General features: G+C 36.5%; 1 protein-coding gene across 3 annotated transcripts in view; it reads right to left on the bottom strand.

Annotated features, from left to right (window-relative positions):
• Positions 1-19,081: 19,081 nt before the first annotated feature.
• Positions 19,082-27,847, bottom strand: part of LOC127121391 (alpha-1,4 glucan phosphorylase L isozyme, chloroplastic/amyloplastic) — a 42,678-nt gene continuing 33,912 nt past the window's right edge. For all 3 annotated transcript variants that reach the window (XM_051051900.1, XM_051051893.1, XM_051051886.1), the window contains 5 exons: positions 22,591-22,827; positions 22,168-22,244; positions 20,465-20,651; positions 20,024-20,224; positions 19,082-19,480 (listed from right to left, as the gene is read on the bottom strand). In XM_051051900.1, the coding sequence (XP_050907857.1) occupies positions 19,364-19,480; positions 20,024-20,224; positions 20,465-20,651; positions 22,168-22,244; positions 22,591-22,827 (819 nt within the window). In that variant the 3' untranslated portion in view covers positions 19,082-19,363. The remainder of the gene's footprint in view (positions 19,481-20,023; positions 20,225-20,464; positions 20,652-22,167; positions 22,245-22,590; positions 22,828-27,847) is intronic.

Genomic DNA, 27,847 nt, shown 5'->3' on the forward strand with positions numbered 1-27,847 from the left:
TGTGCTAAATCAACAGAAACGTGTTGAGCTTTAAAGAGATGAAAAAGAGTGTTAAGATCGACACATTTTTCTTGTATTCACACTAGTATTGGAATATTTTAACATAGGCCTAACTCATTGGATTCAATTGTGAAGGAGAAATTCCTAGATAATTTATAACATCTACCTCTAAGTCATTGAAAGGAAGACGAAAACCTATCAAGGAAAACAAGGATTCGTGAATAGGGATGATATACCCCTTAAACATGTATCATATCCTCTTGTTCCCTTTGGGGGAAGCATTCCCCAATCTAAGGAAGAACCCACCTAGGTGAAGGCATGATCTAGATCGCCTTTTCCATCAAAGATAGAGATAGTATCCAATGTTTCTTGATCCATCCATACAACCGAGATGTATTTTGTTTGCATTATGGGTTCCTGAGCGAGAGTTGTCAATTTCAAAAAATTGGCAACACACAGAAAAGAACGAGATTGAGATTCTAACCACCACATCATCTAATTATTAGTGGGATCATATCTAAAAGCGCGGATGTGCGTTATGGTGTAGGTTTAGGTCATTCATTCTCTCCTAAAATCATCTATGGTAGTGGGGATCATTAAATTCTAGGTAGGAAAGGCAAAACCTCTAACTACCTCTCTGTGTTATTGCCTCCAACCAACTTTCCACTCTCAGTCACAACTTTCTCTTTCAAATCCTTCATATCCTTCTTCTCCTAAAACCCTAACAAAAGAAAAATAAATACAGGAGGCAAGAAGACTTTGAGTCATTACCTTAAAAAATATGAAATTGATGACTCGCACGAAGTAGATTTTTCGAAAAAGGTGGCATATATACATTGGAATGATGGTCGATGGGAAGATGTTAACAAAAAGGAAATCACAATAACAGGAGAAGAATTCTCAAGTCTCGTGAATGGCAAAAATGAGAATGTTAAACCCATAACTTCTTATATATCCTCTAACAAGACAATTGTATGATCCATTATACCAGGCATTGGGAATCATGGTCGCATCACCAACAATCGAGATCTCACGTTAAATTGTTCAAAATACTCAAGTACCCTAATATGAAAGGGTGTCCTTATTGTCAGACATATTGACACGTGTCGAGACCTTCATGCAGAATGATGCAAGTCACAAAAGGGATATTTAATACTCATGTTCCCAAAGTTATCAACGTCTCATAAAGGACTTTCCACTTCCATCCACCAGAAGTCACACTAGAAGTCTACACGGCAAACCATCCTTCTAGCGAGTAGAAACATAGGCTTGAGGGGCAACTGTTATAGGCCTCTCGCAAGGCTCACATATAAAATCTCAAGTACAAGGACCCCATAGAAAGACACAATGAAAAGGTAGGGCCTTCAAGTACGGAACATATGATTCCAACCTCCAGCTTATTTCCTGTTGTTGGATCTAATCGAACGACAACCCACACAAGGCACAAGATCAAGCATGAACGGTTTTAACCGCTAATATTATATATAGATTGATAGTCGCCAGTTTAAGGTATTCTATTTATTCTCCCATTCAAACTAATTTTCACTCATTCATTGACTTGAGCATTAGAGTGTTAACCTTGCAGGTTCATCCCTAGGCCCCCGTATCGAAAACACACTTAATCATGTATGAACTCTATCTCACTCTCACATAATCTATTTCTGGTTCTAGTACAGAACAATAATAATGCATTATGTCCAACTATAGTCATTATACATACATAATTCTACACATTGTTAGGATATAGAACTATACATTTTAATCTAGGATTTTATTACAAAGCTCAAAGGAATTTATATGACTTACACACCAAGAAAATTCCCAACTAAAAATCAATTATAACAAACTTAATTGATTTTCAGTTACTCTAACAAACGTAACATATATATAACTAACAAACCCTCTTTTAAACCAAGTTATCAAAACAATTGGTTTACAAATAGAAACAAAATCAAAACATCAAATTGAGAATAGCCATATTTGAAGTCTTGCAAACTCCAAGTAGTTTCTTGAGCTTCTCGAATAATTCAAGATTAAGAGGATTTGTCATTATATCAACTATTTGGTCTTGTAAGGTACAAAACATCAATTCCACTTTACTTTATTTACTTAGGTTTGTCAGAAAATAACCTTATATCAATGTGCTTGCTTCTTTCATGCATAACAAGATTTTTGCTTAGCTAGATAGTGGATTTATCGTCACATAAAACAATTGAATACTTTCCTTGCTTTAGGCCTAAGCTATCTAGAATTCTCTACATCCATATGCCTTCACGGGCACGTACGCACACACATTGAGTTGTAGCTATGAATTCAACTTTAATTATGGACAGGGCCACAATAGGTTTCTTTCTTGGTCACCAAGAAATTACACCAAACCCTGACATGAACACATATCCTGGAGTATTTTTACTTTCATCTACATATCCTCCATAATCATTATATGAGTAAGCCACCAACTCAGAATGCTCACTTTTCCTGTATTGAACTACCAACTTAATTGTTTATTTCAAATACCTCAAAATCCTTTTGGCAACCATTAGGTGAGATTCAACAGGATGTTCCATGTATTTTCTTATCATGCTCACTAGAAACATCAAATTAGGCCTTGTGGCAGTTTGATGCATTATACTTTCCATCATTTTCTTGAATTGAGTATGACCCAGATTATTTCCTTTGTGTGGTTTTGATAGCTTGGTTCCTGGTAAAACATGGATGCACTCATTATTACTTCTATTCATACCAAACCTGTCAATTATTTCGTTTTCATATCTTTGCTAACACATGAAGGTGTTCAACATGTATTGTTTGAAACCTAGAAAGTGTTTCATCTTTCCTAGGCCAATCATGTCAAAGGTGTTCAACATGTATTGTTTGAAACCTTTGAACATTACACTCTTATTTCCTGTGAATATAAGACTATTTACATATAGGTTGATGTCCAACTAATTTCCATTGTTTACATCTTTCACAAACAATGTGTGCTCATGGTGACACTTGAAAAATCCTACATTTTAAAAATATTTTATTTTTATGTACTAGGTCATTTGAGCCTACTTCAGTCCACATAGGGCCTTATGCAACCTATAGACTTTGCTTTCTTCTCCATTCTTTAAATAGCCTAAAGGTTGCTCAATATTAATTGTTTCATTTAACTCTCTATGGAGGAAGGCACTCTTTATATCTTAGTTGGTAAACACTTCATCCTCTAATAACTTCCACTACTAGAACACTTCTTAGACACAAGTGCAAACACTTCATTGTAATCATTTCCACATCTTTGAATATAACCCTTAACCACTAGTCTTGCTTTGTATTTTTTCTTTTTCTACCATTTCATTCACTTTTTTTATAGATCCACTTAACACCTATTCCTAGTTTGAACTTTTTCTATGGTACAAATTTCACCATCCATATCCTTTCTCCACACATCCACCTTAGTAGCATCTTCATAACTCATAAGGTATTCATTTACATAGGGACTAAATATGGTTGAGTTCACCATATTTTCATTTGGGTTTAGGTCCTAAATAGAGGTATCATAAATTTTAAGCCATGAGGGAGGTCTCCTAAATATCCCTTATTTTAAGTTTGAGTTAAAAGTACTTGTAGCTTCTTTAATGGTTGATGTGCCACTAGTCACCAACTCATCAGTTCTATTTTGATATGTGGTTTGATTCATTCTTCTTCATTTGTGCCCATTGTTTCTATGGAATTTTCATCAATGTATAACTCTACACATTCATCTTCATTTTCTTATTCCAATTACATCTCTCATTTTCAGTAAATACCACATCTCTGCTTGTAATTATATTATTGGATAGGGTTATAGAGCCTATATGTCTTGGATGCATCACTGACTACCAAATAGATGCACTTCATGCTCTTGTCATCAAGATTCCTTATTTGATCATATGGTATGTGTGCATATGGAATACATATAAATATTTTAAAGTGTTGAACTGGTTGTTTTGATTTGTTCTAAGCTTCTTTAAGAGTGATCTTTGGTATGGTAACAGTTAGACCTCTATCTAGAGCATAACTTTCCCAATATACAACTTCAGGCCAAAATGTCTTAGGTAATTCTTTCCCTACTACCATGCTTATGACCATGTTCATTAGTCTTCTGTTCTTCCTTTCAGTCATCCGATTTTGCTATGGAGTATTGATCAATCTCCAATTCTCCTTGTTTTCTGACACTCATTCGGCACCTTTGTAAGAAATCGGTAACACATTAGTTCACTTATTTTATTGTTTTGTTTAGTTATTTATATGTTTGGTATTGTTGACTCTATTTGTTGGGTACATGTTATATGCATCATCATACTCCATTTTATGTCCTTTTGTGGTAGTTTTTTTGGTTTCAAGTATAAACAAGTGCATCGGAGGGATAGATAAGCAAAACAGGCGTTCCGGGCCCGACAGGAGAAGAAAAATGGACTTACAATAGTCCTGACACAACCACCCATGTTGGCCAACACGGGCCGTGTCAAGAGAAGAGGCTTGAAAATGGAAAACCTGTTCCTAGAAGCCAACACGACCTTGCGTGTTGCCTGACACGATCAACATTGGCTTGGGCACTTGACTTTCCAATCTTTTGTTGTTTTTGGCACAGCTTATCCCGGAGGGTATTTTGGACTTTTACGCAAGGAAAATTGTCATCGGGAACTATTTATAATGGATTTGAATTGGGGGAGATGGACTTTTTGGGAGACGATAGAAAGTTGAAAATGATCAAGATTGAAAAAGTGATAAGAAGCGAAGAACGGGGATCCTTCAAGAGAGGACGCGATTGAAGATCAACGGAATTTTGACCTTTTTGTAATGTCTCAATTTTATTTTGTATCTGATTTGAATAATATGATAGGCTAAAAACCCCCAATGCTAGGGGGTGTCCTTGAATTGATAATGTAATGACTCTGATATTTGATTTCATTTAATACATGTTGTTTGATTTCAATTTCACTGTATGATGTGCGTAATGCTTTCTTTTTGGAAAAAATTAAGATTGATGTATGGTTAACGGTTAGCAGGACTGCAATGGTTAAGGTTTTCATACAGTGAAACCATAATAGCGATCACCTAGGACTAGGGATACCCTATGGTTACCGGATTATTCTTGTTAATTTAAAATGTTTGGTTTCATGATAATCAACTAAGGACTTAGAGGTTAGATTGAATACCAAAGGTTTCCCTTCGAGGTCTTAGGGGTAAATAATCTTAAGATCCGGTAATTGAAAAATGCTCAATATTAAGGAGATATACACTCAAGGATCATTACAGGAGATTTTTATACACCTCCCTTGGCATATCATATTAATCTGTGAAAATATTTATTTGCTCTATTTTCCCTTACAGTGAATTTTACCAAACCAAAACTCATTCTTTTGTTCAATTGAGTAACTGTTACTCATATATTGTTGCGCAATCCTCGAGACCGATCTTTAGGAAACTTCCATCTCATTACTACATCGGCAAAAATAGTACACTTGCTATTTTTCCGATCAAGTATACACTACTACAAATGATATATTTCATGACAAATTTTTTACGTCACCTAACACAAAACCGAGGTATAATGCCAAGGCGCACCATGTTTTGTTTTTTTAAGTAATAAATACCACATATTCTCTCAGTTTCTAAATATAACCAAGAGGAAAAATATTTCAGGACATGCTTCCAATCCCAACAACAACAAGCCGTTTATGTTTTTATTTATTTAAAAATGGTGTCTTTCTTTTTATTTTATTTTTTATTTTTAACTTAATGATTTATTCATTCGGTTGTCTTTAATAACCGGGGGATTAGATAATCAGTTTTTACCATAAGCCTAACTTATATGTAGTTGCTCCAAACTTCTACGCATCATACTTTGGGGTGAATTGTAAGACATAAAAAATCTTCAATGTCCTTTTATCTTGAACAAATTATTTTTTTCTGCTCTTGCAATCCATCCCAACATAATGGTGTTGATGTTGTTGTTGTATTTTTGAAATAACCTTCATATGTTGTCAATCAAAGAAAACACTTCATAATTTATTGTTTTTCTCGGTTGACAACATTGAGAAATTTATTTCTAAACATGTTGTAAATTGCAAACACATGTATAATATTCTCTTTCTTGTGAAAGCATTTGCCATGAAAATATTTACTTAAGATGATGAAATCTTTGAACAGATCTCTGGGATATTGTTGTTCTCCAAGAATCCATTGTCAAAATCTGGATTTTTTAAGCAATGTAATTTTAAAAAAAAAAACTTACTCTCATCGGTTTTTAATACCGAGAGGTATGTGTTAGACGGTGTGGCTAGTGATCGAGAGGGGGGGGTGAATAGATCACCTCTTTAAAATTAACGGATTTAACGTTTAATCAGAGTTTTCAAAAACAGCGGAAAAATCAGTCCCGAATCGACTTCCGTCTATTCTGAACTGCTACTAGAAAGCCGGACACGCAAGTGCAGTTGCTGGATTTTAATGAGAATGACAGAATTAATACACACAGAATGTTAACAGATTGAATGCGCTTATCCTCAAATTCTATTTCCAATGAACACAATCAAGTTAACCGTTTTGTCAAACAGTTGGTGTGTGTGTGTTTGATGATAAACAGCAATGGTGTATTACTTAAAGGTTTTATTATCACTGCTGTCCAGAAAAATTGATCAATCACCACACACTAACATAAATTGCAAAACAGTTTTGAAACGTAAAGAAGATTAAGGTAAAAGTAAGATACGCAGAGATTTGTTAAGGAAGTTCCCCACGTCGTCCTCGCGTGTGGGTACGTCTCCCTCTCAATTTCAAATGAAATTGAGAACTTTGATTATCAATTATTGCCGAATCCGTTGATACAAGGTTTTGATACAAAGACAGAATTTCTAAACTCCAAGAACCTCTTCTTGTATAAACCTTCACTTGATCTGAGCTTGATCAAGATTTTCCTGCACAAAGTTGCAAACAATTCACCGGTTCCACGACCTGCTTGCGAAATCCCCCGATCTCCAAACGCAACGCTGCGGCTGAATCTGTTCTGCAAATGTGACTCCGAAACCCTCAAGAACACACCAGTTCTTGAAGGACAAACCAGTAGGTTTTTCCTAGAAACCCCCTTCAATCTTCGACTCAGCTAGATCCTCGATCGTTCCACTGCAACCCACAGCTAGATCCTTGATCACACCACTGAACGTTATCTCAATGCTTCTTTGATCCAACGAACAAGAATTGTTATGTGTAAATGTTCTTGAAAGAAGAGTGATTGAGAAGATGAAGAAGATGAAGTCTCTTTCAGGTTTCTATGTGCTCACTGACAATTGCTCCAACACTACTTTGATCTTGTGTTCAATTGTCTTTTTGCTCAATGAATTCGTGTCCCTCATTTGCTGTTGAAACCTGTATATATGTGCTGCAAAACAGATTCTGTTATGACTTGAAACAACCTTGTGTATTGATACACAGGAGTGTGCATCGATGCATACTGTAAGTTGTATGAAATTTGGTCAAATTAATTAATCATGTATCGATGCAGGAGTCGTGTGTATCGATGCATGTGGTATTTACACTGATCTGTATCGATGCTTAATGCTCATGTATTGATGCACAGGCTATCTCAAGTGGTCATGTATCGATGCAGAATTCGTGTGTATCGATGCACAGAGTTTTTGCCCTTCCATGTATCGATGCATGGCTCGTGTGTATCGATGCATACTGAACATAATTTGTTTTGACATTAATCAAGGCTGCATGTATCGATGCACAGATTCATGTATTGATACATACTGTTACAAAATGCATTTTAATAGTTATTTTAAAGGAATTTTTCAATGTACATATATATGTGTGGTTATGCAACAATAGAGTGGGATGAATCACAAAGTAAAAACACAATTATATCATGTAATGCAATGCACAATCAATTTGGATGATGTTCACACAATTTGCTATCATTAAAAGTTAATTCAAGTTAAAGAATTCTTTCACAAACTCCCCCTTTTTGATGATGGCAAATTCTTGGCAAGATGTGTGATACTCCCCCTGAGTTTGTGCATATCTGCATTTTCTCCCCCTTTGTCAACATCAAAAAGAGGAAGAACTATAGTTATCAAGTAGAGAGTGAAGCAGGGCATGGCAAAAGGATAATACGCTATCAATCACACAGAAAGAAGCTGCAAGTTAAAGAATCATTCACAAAGAATCATTCAAAAGGTAAGGGCAATAACAAATAGAGATAAACAGAAACTTAAAAGCATTTAAAGTGTGCAAACGAGTTTAGGAGTTACATAAGCTAGAACAAATAATGTGCAACCAAATGAAATGAAATGCATTGAAATGAAAGGTATGGTGGGTTAATTTGGATTGTGGCCACCACAGGATTCCTCATCATGTCTGTCGGGGTCTCGGTAGCTTGGCGGAGGTGGAGGAGGAGGCATCGTGTCTGGATTATGTCCCATGAAGGAGTATTGCCTAAACCGATTCTGAACCTCAACGCTTCGAAAGCTGTCCATAATCCCAGGATTTTCACGGCAGTCATCCATAAAGCCGGACATTTCGTTGTAGAACACTTGATGCCATTTGACCAAGTCTTGGTGTCAAGCATGTTGATTGTGATACATCCGTGTTTGCTCATCATGCCAGTCACGATGCTCATTGTGCCATTCAGTTTGTTGAACATGCCAATAGCGTGCTTCTTCGTGGCGTTCTTTGTTGACGAGTTCCATCTGTTGAAGCATGTGAGTGATGTCGGCATTTGGAGTTGAGGCTGAAGTACCACCGGAGAAAGGAGGGGTTGTAGGTTCAGGTACATAGTTGGTAGGAGACCACCTTCGTGGCACCCATTCACCCCAACCAGTGTTGGCCTCAGCTTGTGGTGCATCGGTATCAGCCGCATCCTGCATCTCTTCATCAGGCTGATCTTCAGCAACATGGATGCGGTCCGAAGGGATGTCAAAGTTGTAAATTCTGGTTTTGGATTTTCTTTCGTAAAAATAGAAGCATTTTCGGTCTTTATCCCACCGATAACCCATATGCGAAAGAGTGGCAGAGTCAAACTCTTGAGCAGCAGACGGGGATAGAAGAGGAACAATAGGTATTGTAACTTTCCAAAACTTTAGAATTTTCATGACTTGAGAGGCATACCCTAGCGCTACAGTTTTGCTGTCTCGCACATAAAACAGACGTTTTACAAAGTAGTTCGCCCAATTTAAGTGAATCTTATTTTGCAGAATGTAGAGAAGATGTAGGCTAGGCCTATCCAACCGAGAGTGGCCACTGTTGGTTGGACGCAGAATGTGTGTAATGATCCAGTGTAGAATACGCGAAGTTTGTTTGATCATACCTGACGTGACGTGTTCGTCCTCACTCAACGGTCTATCAATCTTTAGGATAGAAGTTGTAAAGTCCCTCAGGTCAAATTCAGGGTCAAAGTGCAGGTCATGCCAGGACTTGAAAGTCATCGACGGAAGCGGCATTTGAAACACCGTTTCCCAATTAGAGGCTTCAAAGGTATATGTTCTGACTCCGATGGAACACCGGAACATATAGCCGGGACCAGTGTGTAAACCAGCATAAAAGGCCCGGATGAAATCCTCATGATAGTCATCTTTTGTAGATAGAAAGGACCCAAGTTTTTGTGCATGTAACAGTTCAACTACTTCATTTAGGTGCAGGTGGACAGCATCTGTTTTATCAAAGATATGAGGTTTCATTACCAACCTGGCCTTGAAGGATTCCTCAAATTCAGCAGCAATGGCAGGATGAAGAATGTCTAAGGCATTTGAAGGAACTTCTGGTGGTTGCTGAGACGTACCGGCTGCTTCCTTTCCCTTTCCTTTTCCTTTGGCTCTGGCTGGAATAGTGCGTGGAGGCATGGTGATGTGAGATTTAGGGTTTTACCAAGTTTGTGAGAGAGTGAAGATGAGAAGGATTAGGGTTAGCCACTGGTTTTGGGGTTTTTGAGGGCAGATGAGATGAAGTACTGAGATAAGAGATGATATGATTGGTTGATGTGTCGATGCATGAGAGAGAAAAAAAATGCATTTAATTCAGATGACAGCAGTAAGTATCGATGCAGAGAGTTATGTGTCGATGCCAAGTATTTGAAAATTGTCATTGTATCGATACATACGATTGATGCGTCGATGCCAAGGGTTTACAATTGCCTTGTGTATCGATACATGCGATAGATGCATCGATGCATACTGAAGCAGTTTTTCAAAAATTGAATTTCAGAGTATGTGTATCGATGCAGGCTTCGTAGGTGTCGATACATACTGATGCTGAACTGGTTTTTAATGGATTTTAATGCAGTATGATTATGCAGTTGCACTATGTCATGATAATTTTGCTCAAAAATCAGAGTGTTAATGAGCATACATTATAGACAGGAAGTATATTCAAGCAAACTTTATATCAACTAGAGTAAGCACATTTGATCTAACAAACACAATCACTAATCAATAAGAAAATTGTAGAAAGGATTGATATTACCTCTATTGGAGAGATCTTGTGAAGGATAATTGACATCTAAAGCAGTGCTTGTCACACACGGTGAGGCATAATATAATTAAGATGTAACATGCTTATGACATCAAATGAGATAGATCTAAGATTCCTAATTCGCGACGAATGTTGAAGAAAGGTTCCGTTGCCAAAGGTTTAGTGAAAATATCAGCAAGCTGATTTTTGGAGTCAACGTGCTCAAAGACAACGTCTTCTTTTTCAACATGATCACGAAGGAAATGATGTCTAATCTCTATGTGTTTAGTGCGTGAGTGTAAAACAGGGTTTTTAGTAAGGTTTATGGCACTCGTGTTGTCACATTTGATAGGAATACGTTTGAGTTGAATGTTGAAGTCTTGTAGTTGTTGCTTCAGCCATAAAATCTGAGCGCAACAACTACCGGCTGCAACGTATTCGGCCTCTGCAGTTGACAAAGCCACAGAAACTTGCTTTTTGCTGTGCCAACTGACCAAGGAGTTTGAAAATAGGTGACACGTACCACTTGTACTTTTCCTATCTGATTTGCAGCCAGCAAAATCAGAATCGGAGTACCCTACTAGGCTACAATCACTTCCTTTAGAATACCAAAGCCCATATTTAGATGTTCCATGAAGATATCTAAATATGCGCTTCACCGCTTTTAGGTGCGATTCTTTAGGATTTGATTGATAGCGTGCACACATGCAAACACTAAACATGATGTCAGGTCTAGAGGCAGAAAGATACAAGAGGGATCCGATCATACCTCTGAATCTTTTGACATCTACACACTTACCTTGCTCATCCTTTTCTAGATTTCCGTTGGTAGGCATTGGGGTGTCGATTGATTTTGAGTCATTCATTCCAAAGCGCTTGAGTAGTTCTCTGCAGTATTTTGTTTGACATACTGCAGTACCTTCATCAAGTTGCTTTATTTGCAGTCCTAGGAAGTAGTTTAGCTCCCCCATTAGACTCATCTCAAATTCACCCTGCATAACCTTAGAAAATTCTTCGACCAAGTGTATGTTAGTTGAACCAAATATGATGTCGTCGACATAAACTTGAACTAAAAGAATGTGCTTCCCTTTGTGTTTAATAAAGAGTGTATTGTCCACTTTGCCTCTTGAATATCCATGATCAATTAGGAATTTGCTAAGTCTTTCATACCAAACCCGAGGGGCTTGTTTAAGACCATACAAAGCTCTTTTTAACTTGTAAACATGATCTGGATTTTCAGCATTTTCAAAACCGGGAGGTTGTGAAACATATACTTCTTCATTTATGACACCATTAAGAAAGGCACTCTTTACGTCCATTTGGTAAAGCTTAAAATCCTTAGAACACGCATAGGCAAGCAAAAGACGTATAGCTTCGAGGCGAGCAACTGGAGCATAAGTTTCCTCATAGTCTATGCCCTCCTCTTGGTTATATCCTTGTGCTACTAAGCGTGCCTTGTTCCTAGTAATCACTCCGTTTTCATCAAGTTTGTTTCTAAAAACCCACTTAGTGCCTATGATATGATGATCTCGCGGACGAGGGACAAGTTCCCAAACGTCATTTCTTTTAAATTGATTAAGCTCTTCTTGCATGGCCATTAGCCAAAACTCATCAATCAAGGCCTCTTTGGTATTTTTTGGCTCAACTTGTGAAACAAACGCGAAGTGAGAACAAAAGTTACTTATCTTAGACCGGGTCATTACTCCCTTTGAAATGTCTCCCAAAATGTTGTCGATGGGATGGTCTTTTGAGGATCTCCAAGCTGTTGGAAGATCATTCACTTCAGCTGTCTTTTCTTCCTCAATTTCTTCATGACTTGTATCTTCCTCCTTCTCATGGGCAGCTGTTTTGGACTGATCAATTTCCTCAACAGCTTCCTTGAGTATGTCTTCCGTAGATACACCTGCGTCATCAAAAGAAATACCTTTTCCGACATTTTTCGGATAAGACTCATCAAAAGAAACATGAACCGACTCTTCAACAGTAAGTAAACGCTTATTATACACTCTATATGCTTTACTTGACATTGAGTAACCAAGAAAAATACCTTCATCCGCTTTTGCATCAAACTTCCCAATGTTTTCCTTACCGTTATTCAAAACAAAACATTTACAACCGAATACGTGAAGATGTGACAAGTTTGGTTTTCTTCCTTTCAAAAGTTCATAAGGAGTTTTGTTCAAAATAGGGCGAATTAAAATTCTGTTTAGGACATAACAGGCTGTGCTAACAGCATCAGCCCAAAAGTATTTTGGTAATCCACCCTCATTAAGCATTGTTCTTGCCAACTCCTCTAAAACACGATTTTTACGCTCCACAACACCATTTTGTTGTGGAGTGCGAGGGGCTGAAAAGTTATGCTCAATGCCATGCTTGTCACAAAACTTCTCAAAGTGATAGTTTTGAAACTCACCACCATGATCGCTACGAATTGTAACTATTTTGGAATTCATTTTGTTTTGGGACAGATTTGCAAAATTTTTAAAAGCAGAAAAAGTTTCATCTTTGCTATGAAGGAATATAGTCCATGTGAATCTAGAGTAGTCATCAACTATTACAAAGCCATAGTAGTTTCCACCTAGGCTCTTTGTCCTAGAAGGTCCAAAGAGGTCCATATGGAGAAGCTCGAGGGGTCGTGAAGTTGAAATTACATTTTTAGATTTAAAAGACACCCTTGTTTGCTTTCCCATTTGGCACGCGTCACATAGGTGGTCTTTTGAAAATTTTAATTTTGGTAGACCAACTACTAGATCCTTAGATACAACTTTGTTTAGCAAATCGAAGTTAACATGAGCTAAGCGTCTATGCCAAAGCCAAGAATCATCATTCAAGGTGACTAGACATTTAGTGTTTGTTAACGGTACATCAAACAAGTCAAGCATATAGATGTTGTTTACTCTTATACCCTTAAACACAATGTTTTGTTCAGCATGTTCAATTATGCAGCAAGTTTTTGAAAACGAAACTTTATAGCCCATGTCGCATAGTTGACTTATGCTCAACAAGTTGTGTTTAAGTCCCTCAACTAAATGGACATTTGAAATAGTAGTGGTGGAGGGATTACCTACACTACCTTTGCCGAGTATGGCTCCTTTGTTGTTGTCTCCATAAGTAACATATCCCTTCTTCTTTGCCTTGAAGTCTATAAAAAGCGATATGTCACCGGTCATGTGCCTTGAGCAGCCGCTGTCAAGAAACCACCTTCTATCCGCGGAGGCAAGGCACTCATCCTACAACATCAAAAGAGAGAAGTTGGTACCCAATTTTCATTGGGTCCAAGTGGGTAAGTGCTAACATGGTTGCCTTTTGGCTTCCATCGATAAATGCCTTTAGGGACAAGAAATCTCCTAAATTTGCACTTTTCAATGGTATGGCCAGCATGGCAACAATAATGACATAAACGATGATGATATGTTTGTTGTTTCTTGTTCATTGAATCCTTTAGAATAAAAGAGTATTTTGCATATGGAGGGTTCAATGACTTCTTAAACAACTTAGGATCAACGGCATAAGCAATTTTAGGTTGTAGCGCTTTTTCTAATTTGACCTTAAGAGTGTTTACCTCTTTTTGCCAAATATAGCAAGCGTCACAATACCTAACTCTACTACATCCGTCAATATCAATATCTTTTGAATTTTCTACAATACTAGCCTTCAATGCTTCTAACTCAATTTCAGCTTTGTTTACTTTACCTTCCAAAAATGAAAAGATATGTTTGTCGGAAGATAGTTGTTTAAAAGCATCTACCGCTTCGTTATGCAGTTTTTCAAAAGCTATTTTTAGTTCCGAAAATGACATAGAGGAAAAGTTATTGTAGTAGGCTTGTTTTACCTTTTTGTCATTGTTTTTCTTCTTGTTGTAGGGCAGAACTTTTGTGTGAGCCATGAGGCATAGATTTGCTGCTTCATCATCATCACTTGAGCTTTGTGTGCATGATGAGTCGCTATCACTTTCCCATGCAATGTACGCTCTTCTTTGTTTGCTGTACCCTTTTGGTGAATCCTTTCTTTGATCCTTATACTTTATAGGGCAATCCGTTTTGTAATGTCCGGATTTACCACAATTAAAACAGGATCCTCTTCCTCTACTTTTCTTGTTCTCTTCTTGTTTTGAGTTTGTAGATTGTTTTCGAAACTTCATGAGATTTTTGTCGGAATGCTTGACTCCATTCTTTCGAATGAATCTATTGTATCTCCTTACAAACAGTCCCATTTCCTCATCATCCGAGTCTTTGTCACTACTTGAATCATTGTCGCTTTGCTCTTTTCGTGAGAACTTAGAGCTAGAAGCCACAAGAGCTATTGGCTTCTTCTCTCCCTCTTTGTCTCTTTTCTTTTCCTTCTCCTTCTTACTCTTATTCTCATATTTTTCAAGACTTTCCAAGGCTTGCTGATGTTCTTCCAGCTTTCCAAACAGTGTTGTAATCGTAAGTCTTGTAAGATCGTTGGCTTCCTTGATTGCTGTAACTTTAGGTTGCCATTCCCTGCTAAGACACCTGAGAATTTTATTAGTAGCAATTTCATTGGAAATAGGTTTTCCAAGAGCATTCAATCGGTTAGTTAGATGGGTGAATCTCTTTTGCATGTCGGAGATGGATTCTCCTTGTTTCATGCGAAAGAGCTCAAATTCCTGATTGAGTGTGTTAATGCGGGACTGTTTTACTTCAGTAGTACCCTCATGGGCAACTTCTAGAGCGTCCCACATTTCTTTAGCTGTCGTGCAATGTGATACTCGATAATACTCATCAACACCGAGTGCTGAAATTAGCATGTTTCGAGCTCTCCAATCACACGACCACTTTTTCTCATCTTTCTCATTCCAATCATCTTCTGGTTTAGGTACTATGGCGCCAGCCGCATTGGTCATTGTAATTTGAAACGGACCGTTTTCAATGGCAGCCCATACTAACCTATCCACAGAATTTATATGAACTCGCATGCAGTCCTTCCAGTAGCCATAATTTTCACCGTTGAAAATAGGCGCTCTATTATACGCCCCCTTTGGTTCAGAATCCATACTGTTACAGGCAGCCACAGAGCACCAGCGAACCGGCGCTCTGATACCACTTGTTAGACGGTGTGGCTAGTGATCGAGAGGGGGGGGTGAATAGATCACCTCTTTAAAATTAACGGATTTAACGTTTAATCAGAGTTTTCAAAAACAGCGGAAAAATCAGTCCCGAATCGACTTCCGTCTATTCTGAACTGCTACTAGAAAGCCGGACACGCAAGTGCAGTTGCTGGATTTTAATGAGAATGACAGAATTAATACACACAGAATGTTAACAGATTGAATGCGCTTATCCTCAAATTCTATTTCCAATGAACACAATCAAGTTAACCGTTTTGTCAAACAGTTGGTGTGTGTGTGTTTGATGATAAACAGCAATGGTGTATTACTTAAAGGTTTTATTATCACTGCTGTCCAGAAAAATTGATCAATCACCACACACTAACATAAATTGCAAAACAGTTTTGAAACGTAAAGAAGATTAAGGTAAAAGTAAGATACGCAGAGATTTGTTAAGGAAGTTCCCCACGTCGTCCTCGCGTGTGGGTACGTCTCCCTCTCAATTTCAAATGAAATTGAGAACTTTGATTATCAATTATTGCCGAATCCGTTGATACAAGGTTTTGATACAAAGACAGAATTTCTAAACTCCAAGAACCTCTTCTTGTATAAACCTTCACTTGATCTGAGCTTGATCAAGATTTTCCTGCACAAAGTTGCAAACAATTCACCGGTTCCACGACCTGCTTGCGAAATCCCCCGATCTCCAAACGCAACGCTGCGGCTGAATCTGTTCTGCAAATGTGACTCTGAAACCCTCAAGAACACACCAGTTCTTGAAGGACAAACCAGTAGGTTTTTCCTAGAAACCCCCTTCAATCTTCGACTCAGCTAGATCCTCGATCGTTCCACTGCAACCCACAGCTAGATCCTTGATCACACCACTGAACGTTATCTCAATGCTTCTTTGATCCAACGAACAAGAATTGTTATGTGTAAATGTTCTTGAAAGAAGAGTGATTGAGAAGATGAAGAAGATGAAGTCTCTTTCAGGTTTCTATGTGCTCACTGACAATTGCTCCAACACTACTTTGATCTTGTGTTCAATTGTCTTTTTGCTCAATGAATTCGTGTCCCTCATTTGCTGTTGAAACCTGTATATATGTGCTGCAAAACAGATTCTGTTATGACTTGAAACAACCTTGTGTATTGATACACAGGAGTGTGCATCGATGCATACTGTAAGTTGTATGAAATTTGGTCAAATTAATTAATCATGTATCGATGCAGGAGTCGTGTGTATCGATGCATGTGGTATTTACACTGATCTGTATCGATGCTTAATGCTCATGTATTGATGCACAGGCTATCTCAAGTGGTCATGTATCGATGCAGAATTCGTGTGTATCGATGCACAGAGTTTTTGCCCTTCCATGTATCGATGCATGGCTCGTGTGTATCGATGCATACTGAACATAATTTGTTTTGACATTAATCAAGGCTGCATGTATCGATGCACAGATTCATGTATTGATACATACTGTTACAAAATGCATTTTAATAGTTATTTTAAAGGAATTTTTCAATGTACATATATATGTGTGGTTATGCAACAATAGAGTGGGATGAATCACAAAGTAAAAACACAATTATATCATGTAATGCAATGCACAATCAATTTGGATGATGTTCACACAATTTGCTATCATTAAAAGTTAATTCAAGTTAAAGAATTCTTTCACAGTATGTGGTACTTAGATGAAACATATTTTATTGTATTTTTTATTTAAAAACAAACACATGTTACCTCGATTTTGAGTAATAAATTAGGGAAAATATATGCGTGTTTATTGAGTTTTTTTACCGTTCTTAAATAAATTTTTGTCGTTTATTTAATAAGTATCAACGCTTAAAACACTGTGATTAGTGATCTGAGTGAAACCTAAAAGACATTATAAAAGCATTCTGAATATTAAAAATTGATAATAAAATATTTGACATTAAAATTTTGAAACTTAAAGCATTTATTTTATTTGGGAAAAGTTCTTAAATAATCATATAACAAAATACTTATTTTAGTTATCTAACCTTTTTTTTTACTTTATATCATAAATAAATAAATGCAAAAGTTATTGAAAATATATTACATCCAACATTTGATCTTCTTCAAAATCAATGAAACAAAGATTCACAACATTTGTTCTTCACCAACTTATTTTTATTTAATATTCTATGTAAACAATGTAATATTTGTGTAAACAATATTGTTTGTAAATAAATTAATTTATTAATATTCATTGTAAACAATGTAATCTATTTGAACAATGTAATCTTCCACACGTCTTTCATTATCTCGCCTCTGTAACCGAACTTAAATTAACTTTAAGTTGGAGGTGAATATTATTTTTTAGTAGAGGTTGGCTATAGTGAGTTGTCTTTTTATCTCATTCTCTTCATAAAACTTCCTGAGAGTTGAATTCTGCTCCTCCGTCACTTCTTAGGAAACCAATTAAGCTTCTAATTTCTTTTTTTATCATTACTTTATATTTCTAAAATTAATCCAATGCACAAGACTCTTCATTCAAGAATTGCTCCAACATAGTTGGTATATTCTTCTAGATTAGGACACTCAGTTAAACTGTCCTAAATTGTGGCATTTGAAAGATTCTATGGTATTTTTGTAGAGTATTCTTCCTTGAACATGGGCATTTGGAAGACACCACGACCTCCCTCTACCATCCTAGCTCCATTTGAAACTGTTATTCAATCTTCCTCCTTTACAAGTTTCATCTTCTGAAAATGAGATAAGAGGGAACCTCGTAGTTCATCAATAGACAACATAGTTGAATTTTGATTATGCAAACCTAAGTATCTTTTCAACAATTGTTCATTCATCCACCTTCTCACCGTGATTTTTCAACTTGTTGACTATTGGTAGTGTTCTTGCAAAATAATCATCAATTGATTCATCTTCTTTCATGTGAAGAGACTCAAATTCTCCTTGGAGAGCTTGTAATTGTGCGCTTTTCACCTTTATAGAACCCCAATACTTAACCATTGAATCCCAAATGGCAATGGGTGAACTCTTGTCAAGAATTGTTTCAATTTTTTACTCTCAATCGACTGAAACAAATAATTCTTCACCTTAAGATCTCACAGTTTACTTTTTTTAAGCAACTTTTTTTTTTCTTATGTTGGTGCAGTAGGAAGAACAAGAACACTTGCTCCACAATGCTCCAATACTCCTTAGACCTCAGAAGAGTTTCCATACGCATGATCCAATGATGATCCAATGATTATAGTGGCAATCGAACTTCAAGAATCCTCCAGAATTCATTACACGCCTAAGTACCGCAACACCCGTATTTCTCACCCACCAAAATGCACTCAAAGAAGATCAAAGAGTCACTCAAATCTTTTGAATGCATAACTAATATGATACCACTTGTTAGGACAGGACACTATGCATTCTAATATCTGATTTTATTTTAAAGGCCAAAGGCATTTATATGACTTAAACACGAAGAAAACTTCCCAACTGAAAATCAGTTATAACAAACTTAACTGATTTTCAATTACTCTAACAAACCCAACAAAGTCTACAACTAACACACATGGTCTTTAACTGATATACAGTAGTTGACAGAGGTTTATTTACTCGGTAGCAAGTTTACAGCGCAATGCGGGGACTAATAAACATAATACATACATAAATTACAGGAATGCAGGCTTATTTTGGAGGACAAAAGTCAAACCCTTATTTTAATTTTACAAAACTTCTGTTTATTTTTCAGTATGGGTACTTGGTAAAGTAGTGATCACATTACGACGTGGCACCGATTATCTGCTATTAAACAGGGTATAGTATAGATTACCCCTCCTCTACTCCAATTTGACTGGCTCAATGTTCCATATTTCTCGTGCATATTCATGAATGGTACGGTCACTGCTGAACTTGGATGAGCCTGCTGTGTTCAATATTGACATTCTTGTCCATTTCTGCACCCAAATGTGATTTGTGAATGTTAATGACAGCAGCAGTGACATAAAAGAAACTAGCCTGTTGTACAACTATGCTTGATAAACACGACTATGGAAGTTGATGCACAGAGGACTTCAAAAAATGTAAGCCCATTATGTTGTTAATAGTACAGATTACCAAGGCATATCCTTGCACGAGGAACAACACTAGACTGAACTATGTGCTAAGTGAATACATTTAATCAGATGCATGAATATACATGCTTATAACGAAAATGGAATTGATGAATGCTTGGTTGAATAATCTGAGTCTATGATTAGCGGTGTGCAACAAATATTCACCAACAAATGAAAATGTTCATGGTCGCAATTTTTAACCTTGCTCCCACAACCTTACCTTTCATGGTATAAAGAGATTATTTTGCCATAAAAGGTAAGATGAAACACATGGTGGAATAAGGCTTTGTTATTGTTGTATTAGGTGAGGTTAAGTTGTAGTAAAAAAACTGGGTAAGAAAATCATAACTCATTCAAAATATAAAAGAAAATGCATAAACTCACTTTTTGGTCACGATAAGCTTCGTCGACCTCCTCCTGGCATTCTAAGTAGCTAGGGAAGTCCTTGGCCACAAGAAAATAATCTGCTCGACCAAAACCTTCATTTCCTTCTAAAGATCCAATCAGTTCATCATAATTGTAAGACCCAAAAACACCACTTCTGACAAATTTTTTAACTTCTTCGAATCGTGGATCAGGGACAAACTGAATTAAAAGAATAACAGGGTTATAATATGCTTTTATAGGAAAAGACCAAGATTTCCTTAAACAAGGAAGATGGTTAAGAACTCTGGTCAAAAAATTATCCTCAATTTCTTTCAATAAATTATCGATATTTGAAACTGCAAGGGTGAAGTATTTATTCTATTATGGTGTGCTATCACGAGGATGTTATTAGCTATTTATGTTATAATTAAAATGTACAACATGAACATAAAGATATACCTTTCCCTCTGCTCTTTCTTTCCTGAGCCCAACAATTTCATGAGCCTTAGCACCAAAGAGGAAGAAGTTGTCTGCACCAACCTCTTCCCTTATTTCAACATTGGCCCCATCCAAAGTTCCAATCTGTAAGCATCCATTCATTGCAAATTTCATGTTGCTAGTTCCACTTGCCTCCATTCCAGCAGTACTACAGTCGATAAATAGGAAACTCATTATTTGGCAATGCAGCATAAATCAGAGTTTCATAGGAAAGCAAAAGCACAGTAATATTGTTTTCCATAAAAATAAAATAACAAATACACAATATAATTCACATTGTCAAAGTGCAGCCATGTCTAGCCATCAACAATAATCTGGGAGACACAACTTGGTGGAAGTTATTTTCTTGAAAGAATCATGAATACTTTTGATTGCAACAACCCCGCACCAGCACCACCCATTTCATGCAATGCAAACCTTCAGGGACAAATCATGTGGTGTGGACAACGCAGGCAACAGAACCCTTATTACAGGCAGACTAAAAAATAACCAGTGCTTATCTGGCATGTTTCAATAAACACGTACATCAGGGATGCTGTATTTCATGTGGGAAGAGGCCTTACATGTCAGGATCAAATTATCAATACCAGAACTTCTCTTGCCACTTTGACAAACCTAGTATACATTTGTAGTATGTTTGAACAGTTGATAGAAGCACATACGGTTTCTAAATATTTATCTTAAGTGAATTGTTCAACTCTCCATGTACACAATCATGGTCAACAGCAGAGTTATCAATCCAAAAAATGGGATGGCGGGATAACCGCCATTTGACTATTTTTTCAATTATTTATATGAATAATCTATAAAACATATATTTAATGTAAAACTAAACAAATAACACAATACCCATAAAAGAAAACAAACAGAGGAGACAGAGTAAGTAAAAGTAAAAGAGGAAAAAATTTATTAAAATACTATCACTTAAAAGAAAAAAAAAACAGAAGAGAAATAGTGAGTAAAAGAGGAAAAAGACTTTAAAAGAAAGAGGAAGTAGACTTTGAAAAAAGACAGTGCATAATGAAGAAGAAAGAAGAAAAAAACAAAGGAAGAAAGAAGGAAAAAACAGAGGAAGAAAGAAGAAGAAAGGAAAGAAGAGAAAAGAAAAAAGAGAAGAAAACTTGAAAACTTAAGCGTGTGAGAAAAAGACCGATTATTCTGGTGTGTTCTGAGTTAGGAAAAATCAGAAAAAATCCTCAAAACTTCTCCAATGTTTTTTTTAAGGGTAATTCTGGGTTTTTGCTTTCGAAACTGATGAAATCCGCTCGGGCCAGGAAGCGCTCCGCTCCCTCTATCCGCTAAACCTCAAATAGCGGCTGCTATCTCAAACTGGGATGAGAACCGCTCCTCCATAGCGGAGGGTCACCGCTCCGGGACGCTATCCCGGGATAGTGCTGCTATTGATAACTCTGGTCAGCAGTTTGTTTGTTCAAGCAACATCTCCAATTCATGCATGAACATATGATAATTTGGTGCAATTAACTAAATATTTTATATTTACATTCAAGTCCAAATTTGTGCAGAGGATGATTGTTAGTACAAAAAAGAATAAAATGTCAATAGATGAAGTTTGGATTAGTAACAGTAAATGTATATCATCATTTATGTCAGCACACGACAAAAGCATGCAATCCAAAGAGTAATGCAAAGTATCTAAAGGTTACCTGATATGTTGTGACAATTCACTAGCTGGAATAAGCATCTCCGCAACACTAACATTGTAGTCAGGGACAAAAATAACCTGATTAAATATGAACAAATAAATAAAGAACAATTTTGCATCATTCATAAGCAAAATTTTGAGCTACCAGTATCATCTGGAAGGAGAATAATGAAGAATAAATCATTAACAAATTTGTCTAACAATTTCTTTGAATTTCTTCCCTCTGAAAAGTATATTCATGTTGAAGTACACTAAAATTATTTTTATATAAAAATGAGCACTGATTTTTTAGTGACCATGTAAGAGCAACTTGCTTAATGTTCGTACTAGAATAGGAATAATAATTCACGTAACTTCAACATAGGTGGCTAAGAACTTTAGGACAAAACAAAAACCAACTTTTGAATAACATAATCGTAAGTACCTTAAGAAGATCTCCTATTTCAGGATCATGATTTACAGTAGCCCCAACATCTGTAATAAATTTCACAATTCTTTTGGCTTGCACATAAGTAGCAAATGCTTTTCCCCCAAATATACAAACTCTTGGAACAAAATTTTCTTTTCTTTCAGCAGCACTCATTTCTTTCATCTTCTTGTAGCGATAAACAATTCCAAATATATTTAATAATTGTCGTTTATATTCATGGATTCTCTTCACCTAAACAAATACAATTAAGCCAATAGTTTATCAAAACTATACAAACTATACATTTAAATTAAAATAATGGGTTGGGTAGAAACTGAACTCATTAGTGACATTATTGTTAAGAGCACAGAAAAACGTAGTAACTCGGAATACAAGTGAAGTGAACATTGGCTAGCCTACTTCAATCCTATGTTAATGTTGACAGAACCTATATATCAAATAAAGCAAGCTTAGGCATTTAAAAGGTCTATTTAACTAGGTAGGCGAACGTCATTATCCGTTGAACTATTTATTTACTAGGCCTATTGTCTGATTCAAATGCCTAATGTAGGACCTTTTCCTTACAACTCAAAGGGCCCAAAATAGAAGAAAATTCGGCAGGGAAGAAAGACCCTTGAAACATCAGTTAATAACATGTGGAATATATCTCTAGGAGGAGATATACATATATATAAGAATAGGGCTATCCCACTTAAGGAAAAGCATATCCTAGCCGAACCTAATTCTACCACGTTAGAAATAGAAAAAATACATTGTATGTTTCCCACTAAAATGAGAATTTAAGTTTTAAGTTCATGTATATTTAAATTCATGCATTTAGGAAGTTGGACTATAATTTATTTCTCCTTGTAAACATAATATGTAATTAATTATATAGTGTGTATAAATATCATAGTTGCTGAGTGTTTTACTCGCTCAAGCACATTCAGAAAATTTCTTATTTCTATTTGTCACATGGCATGAGAGCTCCTAATCTAGAGGACGCTACTTCCACTAATCATTATTTAGAGATCTGACTGGGCATTTTTATGTTGTGAGAACCCTTAAATCTTGATTGAGCAACACTTGCTGTCAAATTTTTCCAATTAAACACTGGCCTCCATTTGCACAATTTTGTACTTCTTCCGGTAGTTGTCTGTCCAGCCGCTGTCTCTACACTTTCCGGAAGCCGTTCGTATAGTTTTCTGCCACCGTCAGTACAACTCTGCACATTTTTCAACAGCCGTCTGCTCAATACAAGACGCTGTCCCTACATTTTCTGGGTTGATTTTTTTAGCGAATCTTGTTTTCTTTGATATCTTATACATAAATATTTTGTGGCGTATTCTGGTAAGCTTCCACTCTCATTTGGATTTCATGTCATCCTCTTGCTTATTTTGGATATTAGATTCAGGAGCCACAGATCACATGACATCCTCTTCGAAACAATTCTCCACATATTCCCCTTATCCCAGTAATAAAAAAAATTCTACTGTAGATGGTACTCTTGTAACTGTAGCTGGCATTGCTGATATCCAAATAAATCATTCTATAACCCTAAAAAGGGTCCTGCATATTCCAAAACTATCCATAACCTAGTCTCCATACAAAAACTTATAACAATTTATCCTGTAGTGACTTTTCATAATGGGTGTTGTATATTTCAGGATAAGGAGTCAGGAAAGACGATTGGACGTGCTAGAGAAAGGAATGACCTTTACTATCTTGAAGAATCAGGTCAGTGTACAAAAGTCAACTTGTCCCACTCATTTATGTCACAGTCAGTACTCTCTAAAAAGGAAAAAAAAATCTTTTTCATTGTCGATTAGGTCATCCTTCTTTTGGAGTCATTAAAGTTTTGTTTCCATCTTTATTCAATAAGGTAGATGTTGAAAGTCTTCATTGTGATGTGTGCGAGATTTCTAAACATAAGCGTTTACCGTTTCCATTAAACAACAAAAGAAGTATTTCCCCCTTCTATCTTATTCACTAAGATGTTTAGGGTCCCTCTACCAATCCAAATGTATCAGACGCTAGGTGGTTTGTTACTTTTATGGACGATTGTACCCGAGTTACTTGGGTGTTTTTACTCCAAAACAAGTATGATGTCAGTACTGTTTTCCCAAAAAATTTCTACATGATTAAAAATCATTTTGGAGTAAACATCAAAAGGCTTAGGTGTGGTAATGGAAAAAAGTACTTCAATCATGTTCTTACTTCTTTCTGTCAAAAAGAGGAAACTGTCTATGAGTCTTCTTGTGTTAAAACACTGTTAAGAAATGTGGTTGGGCTTAACTCAACCCTACAAAACCGGTTGGTAGAGTGAGGACTGCCCCCCACTTATAAACACATATTTATGCCATATATTATCTGATATGGGACTCTTAACACATCCCCTCACACTCAGAACTAGACAACTGGAGCGTGAAAAATAAATGGTGGGTGGCCCAATAATGGAAACCATAGTAAATGGCCCACCGGATCTTAAACAAGGCTCTGATACTATGTCGAAATACAAGAGACTAAGAAAACATTTGAATAAACCGTTTGTTTTGAAAAGTACTACGGAGACTTTATTATATATAGAGAGATTACAACTAATTACATGATATAGTCGATGTGGGGCTATTCTATATACAAATATTCTTAACACTATATATTTACAAATATCAACAAACACCACAACAAAATAGAATTGCAAAACGAAAAAATGGGCATCTATTAAACCAAACCCAAGTACTGTTGTTTCATTAAAACGTTCCAAAATGTTTATGGGGGGAGGTTGTTCTCACTAGCACATATCTTATTAATCGATTACCTTCTAGAGTATTGGGGTTCAAGAGTCCTATGGATGTTCTTTCTTCCTTCTATCCGAATTTGTCAGTAAGTAGTAATCTTAAACTTAGAATCTTTGGGTGTGTCTCATTTGTCCATGTGCATAGTCAAGACAGAAAAAAAACTCGACCCTAGAGCCCTAAGATGTGTTTTTGTCGGGTATTCCTCTACTCAAAAGGGATATAAGTGTTTTCATCCTCCATCTAAAAAGTCATTTGTGTCGCGGGATGTTACCATTCATGAGGAGGAACCGTACTTCACTCAACCTTATCTTCAGGGGGAGAATTTTAAGGAAGATAAGCTTGAAAGTCTCGATCTTTCTGGTCTTGAGTCAAATACACTCAATCTATCTAGTATTAAGTCAAATGCATCTGGTCATTCTGGTCACGACTCAAATACACTCGATCTCTCTCATTCTGGTCATGATTCAAACACACTCAATCTATCTGGTCTCGAGTCAAATCCACCTAATTCTTCCAGTTTCGAGTCAAATAGGCCTATTCTTTCTGGTCTTGAGTTAAACACACTTGAACCAGACCGATCTGAGGCTAAAGAAGTAGGAGTTGAGTCAAATCAATCAAATACACCAATAGCTGAACTTGGACCTGAAGTGGATGTAAGATATGGAAAGAATTTGGTTTACATGAGAAAGTCAAAGGTCATTCCTGAATCAACACAAGTTCAAGAGTCTGACTCGACTCCTTCAAATGAGGTAATTAATTCTTCTGAATTACAAGAAAAAATGATGACCCAAACTACAAATGATGACCTAGAACTTCCGATTGCTATTAGAAAAGGTACCAGAAAATGCACCGAACAACCTTTATATCCCCTTTCAAACTATTTTTCTTTTCAAAAAATTTCACCTACCCATAGAGCCTTCCCTACAAACCTAAACGCTACTTCCATACCTACTAATGTTTCTGAGGCATTGTCTGATGAAAAATGGAAGCAAGCCATGAATATCGAGATGGACGCATTGAAGAAGAATGGAACTTGGGAGTTAGTGACTTTACCAGAAGGAAAGAGGCCAGTTGGATGTAAATGGATGTACACAGTAAAATATAAGGCTGATGGATCAATCGAAAGATATAAAGCCAGATTGGTGTACACACAAACCTATGGAATTGACTATTCAAAGACATTTGCTCCGGTTGCGAAGATGAATACGGTGAGAGTAATTTTGTCACTTGTTGCCAATTATGATTGGGGGAGTTACAACAATTTGATGTGAAGAATGCCTTCTTATATGGAAAACTTGAAGAGGAGATTTATATGCAGGTACCACCGGGGTATGAAAAAAATGTGTCCGACAATACAATTTGCAAGTTGAAAAAGGCATTATATGGACTAAGAAATCACCTCCGGCATGGTTTGGAAGATTTACTAAGGTTATTACATCTTTATGATACAAGCAAAGTCAAGGGGATCACACCTTATTCATCAAACACGCCACAAGGGGGAGTAACAATTTTGTTAGTATATGTAGAGGACATTATAATGACAGGAGATGATTGGAAGGAGCAACAAATCTTGAGTCATTGTTTAGCTAAGGAGTTTGAAATAAAAACTCTTGGAAAGCTAAAAGTACTTCTTAGGAATTGAGGTGGCACATTCCCGAAAAGACATTTTTATATCTCAACAAAAATACATTACAGATTTATTCAAAGAGACAGGGAAAATAGCTTGTAAACCTGCGTGTGTTCCTATGGATCCAAATCTTAAACTAAGTAATACAGAAGAAGATGTTACAGTAGATAAAGAAATGTATCAACGTCTAGTTGGGAGATTAATTTACTTGTCCCACACTAGATCCGATACTGCATATGCAGTAAGTATTGTTAGTCGATTCATGCATTGTCCTAAAGAAATTCATTTACAACCAGTTCATAGAATCCTCCAGTATCTCAAGGGAACTCCAGGAAGAGGAATTTTGTTCAAAAGAAATGGAAATACAACCCTTGTGGCCTATACTGATGCAGATTATACAGGTTCAATTGTTGATAGAAGATCCACTACAGGGTACTGCACCTTTCTTGGAGGAAATCTTGTGACTTGGAGGAGTAAGAAGCAAAATGTAATAGCATGTTCTAGTGCTGAAGCTGAATTTCGAGTCATGGCACAAGGCATTTGTGAATTACTTTGGCTCAAAATTATTTTAGAAGATTTGAAAATCAAATAGGAAGGACCCATGAAACTCTACTGTGATGATAAATCAGCTATCAGTATAGCACATAATTCAGTTCAACATGATCAAACTAAGCATATTGAGGTTGATAGACACTTCATCAAGGATATGCTTAATAGTGGGCTTATTTGCACGCCATTTGTGTCCTCACAAGGGCAACTTGCGGATATTCTCACTAAAGGATTGAGTAGTTCAAATTTTGAACAAATTGTATCTAGGCTGGAAATGGAGAATACTTATTCACAAGCT

This window comes from Lathyrus oleraceus, chromosome 1 (genome assembly GCF_024323335.1).
Source record: "Lathyrus oleraceus cultivar Zhongwan6 chromosome 1, CAAS_Psat_ZW6_1.0, whole genome shotgun sequence".
In the NCBI taxonomy this organism is placed as follows: Eukaryota; Viridiplantae; Streptophyta; class Magnoliopsida; order Fabales; family Fabaceae; genus Lathyrus; species Lathyrus oleraceus.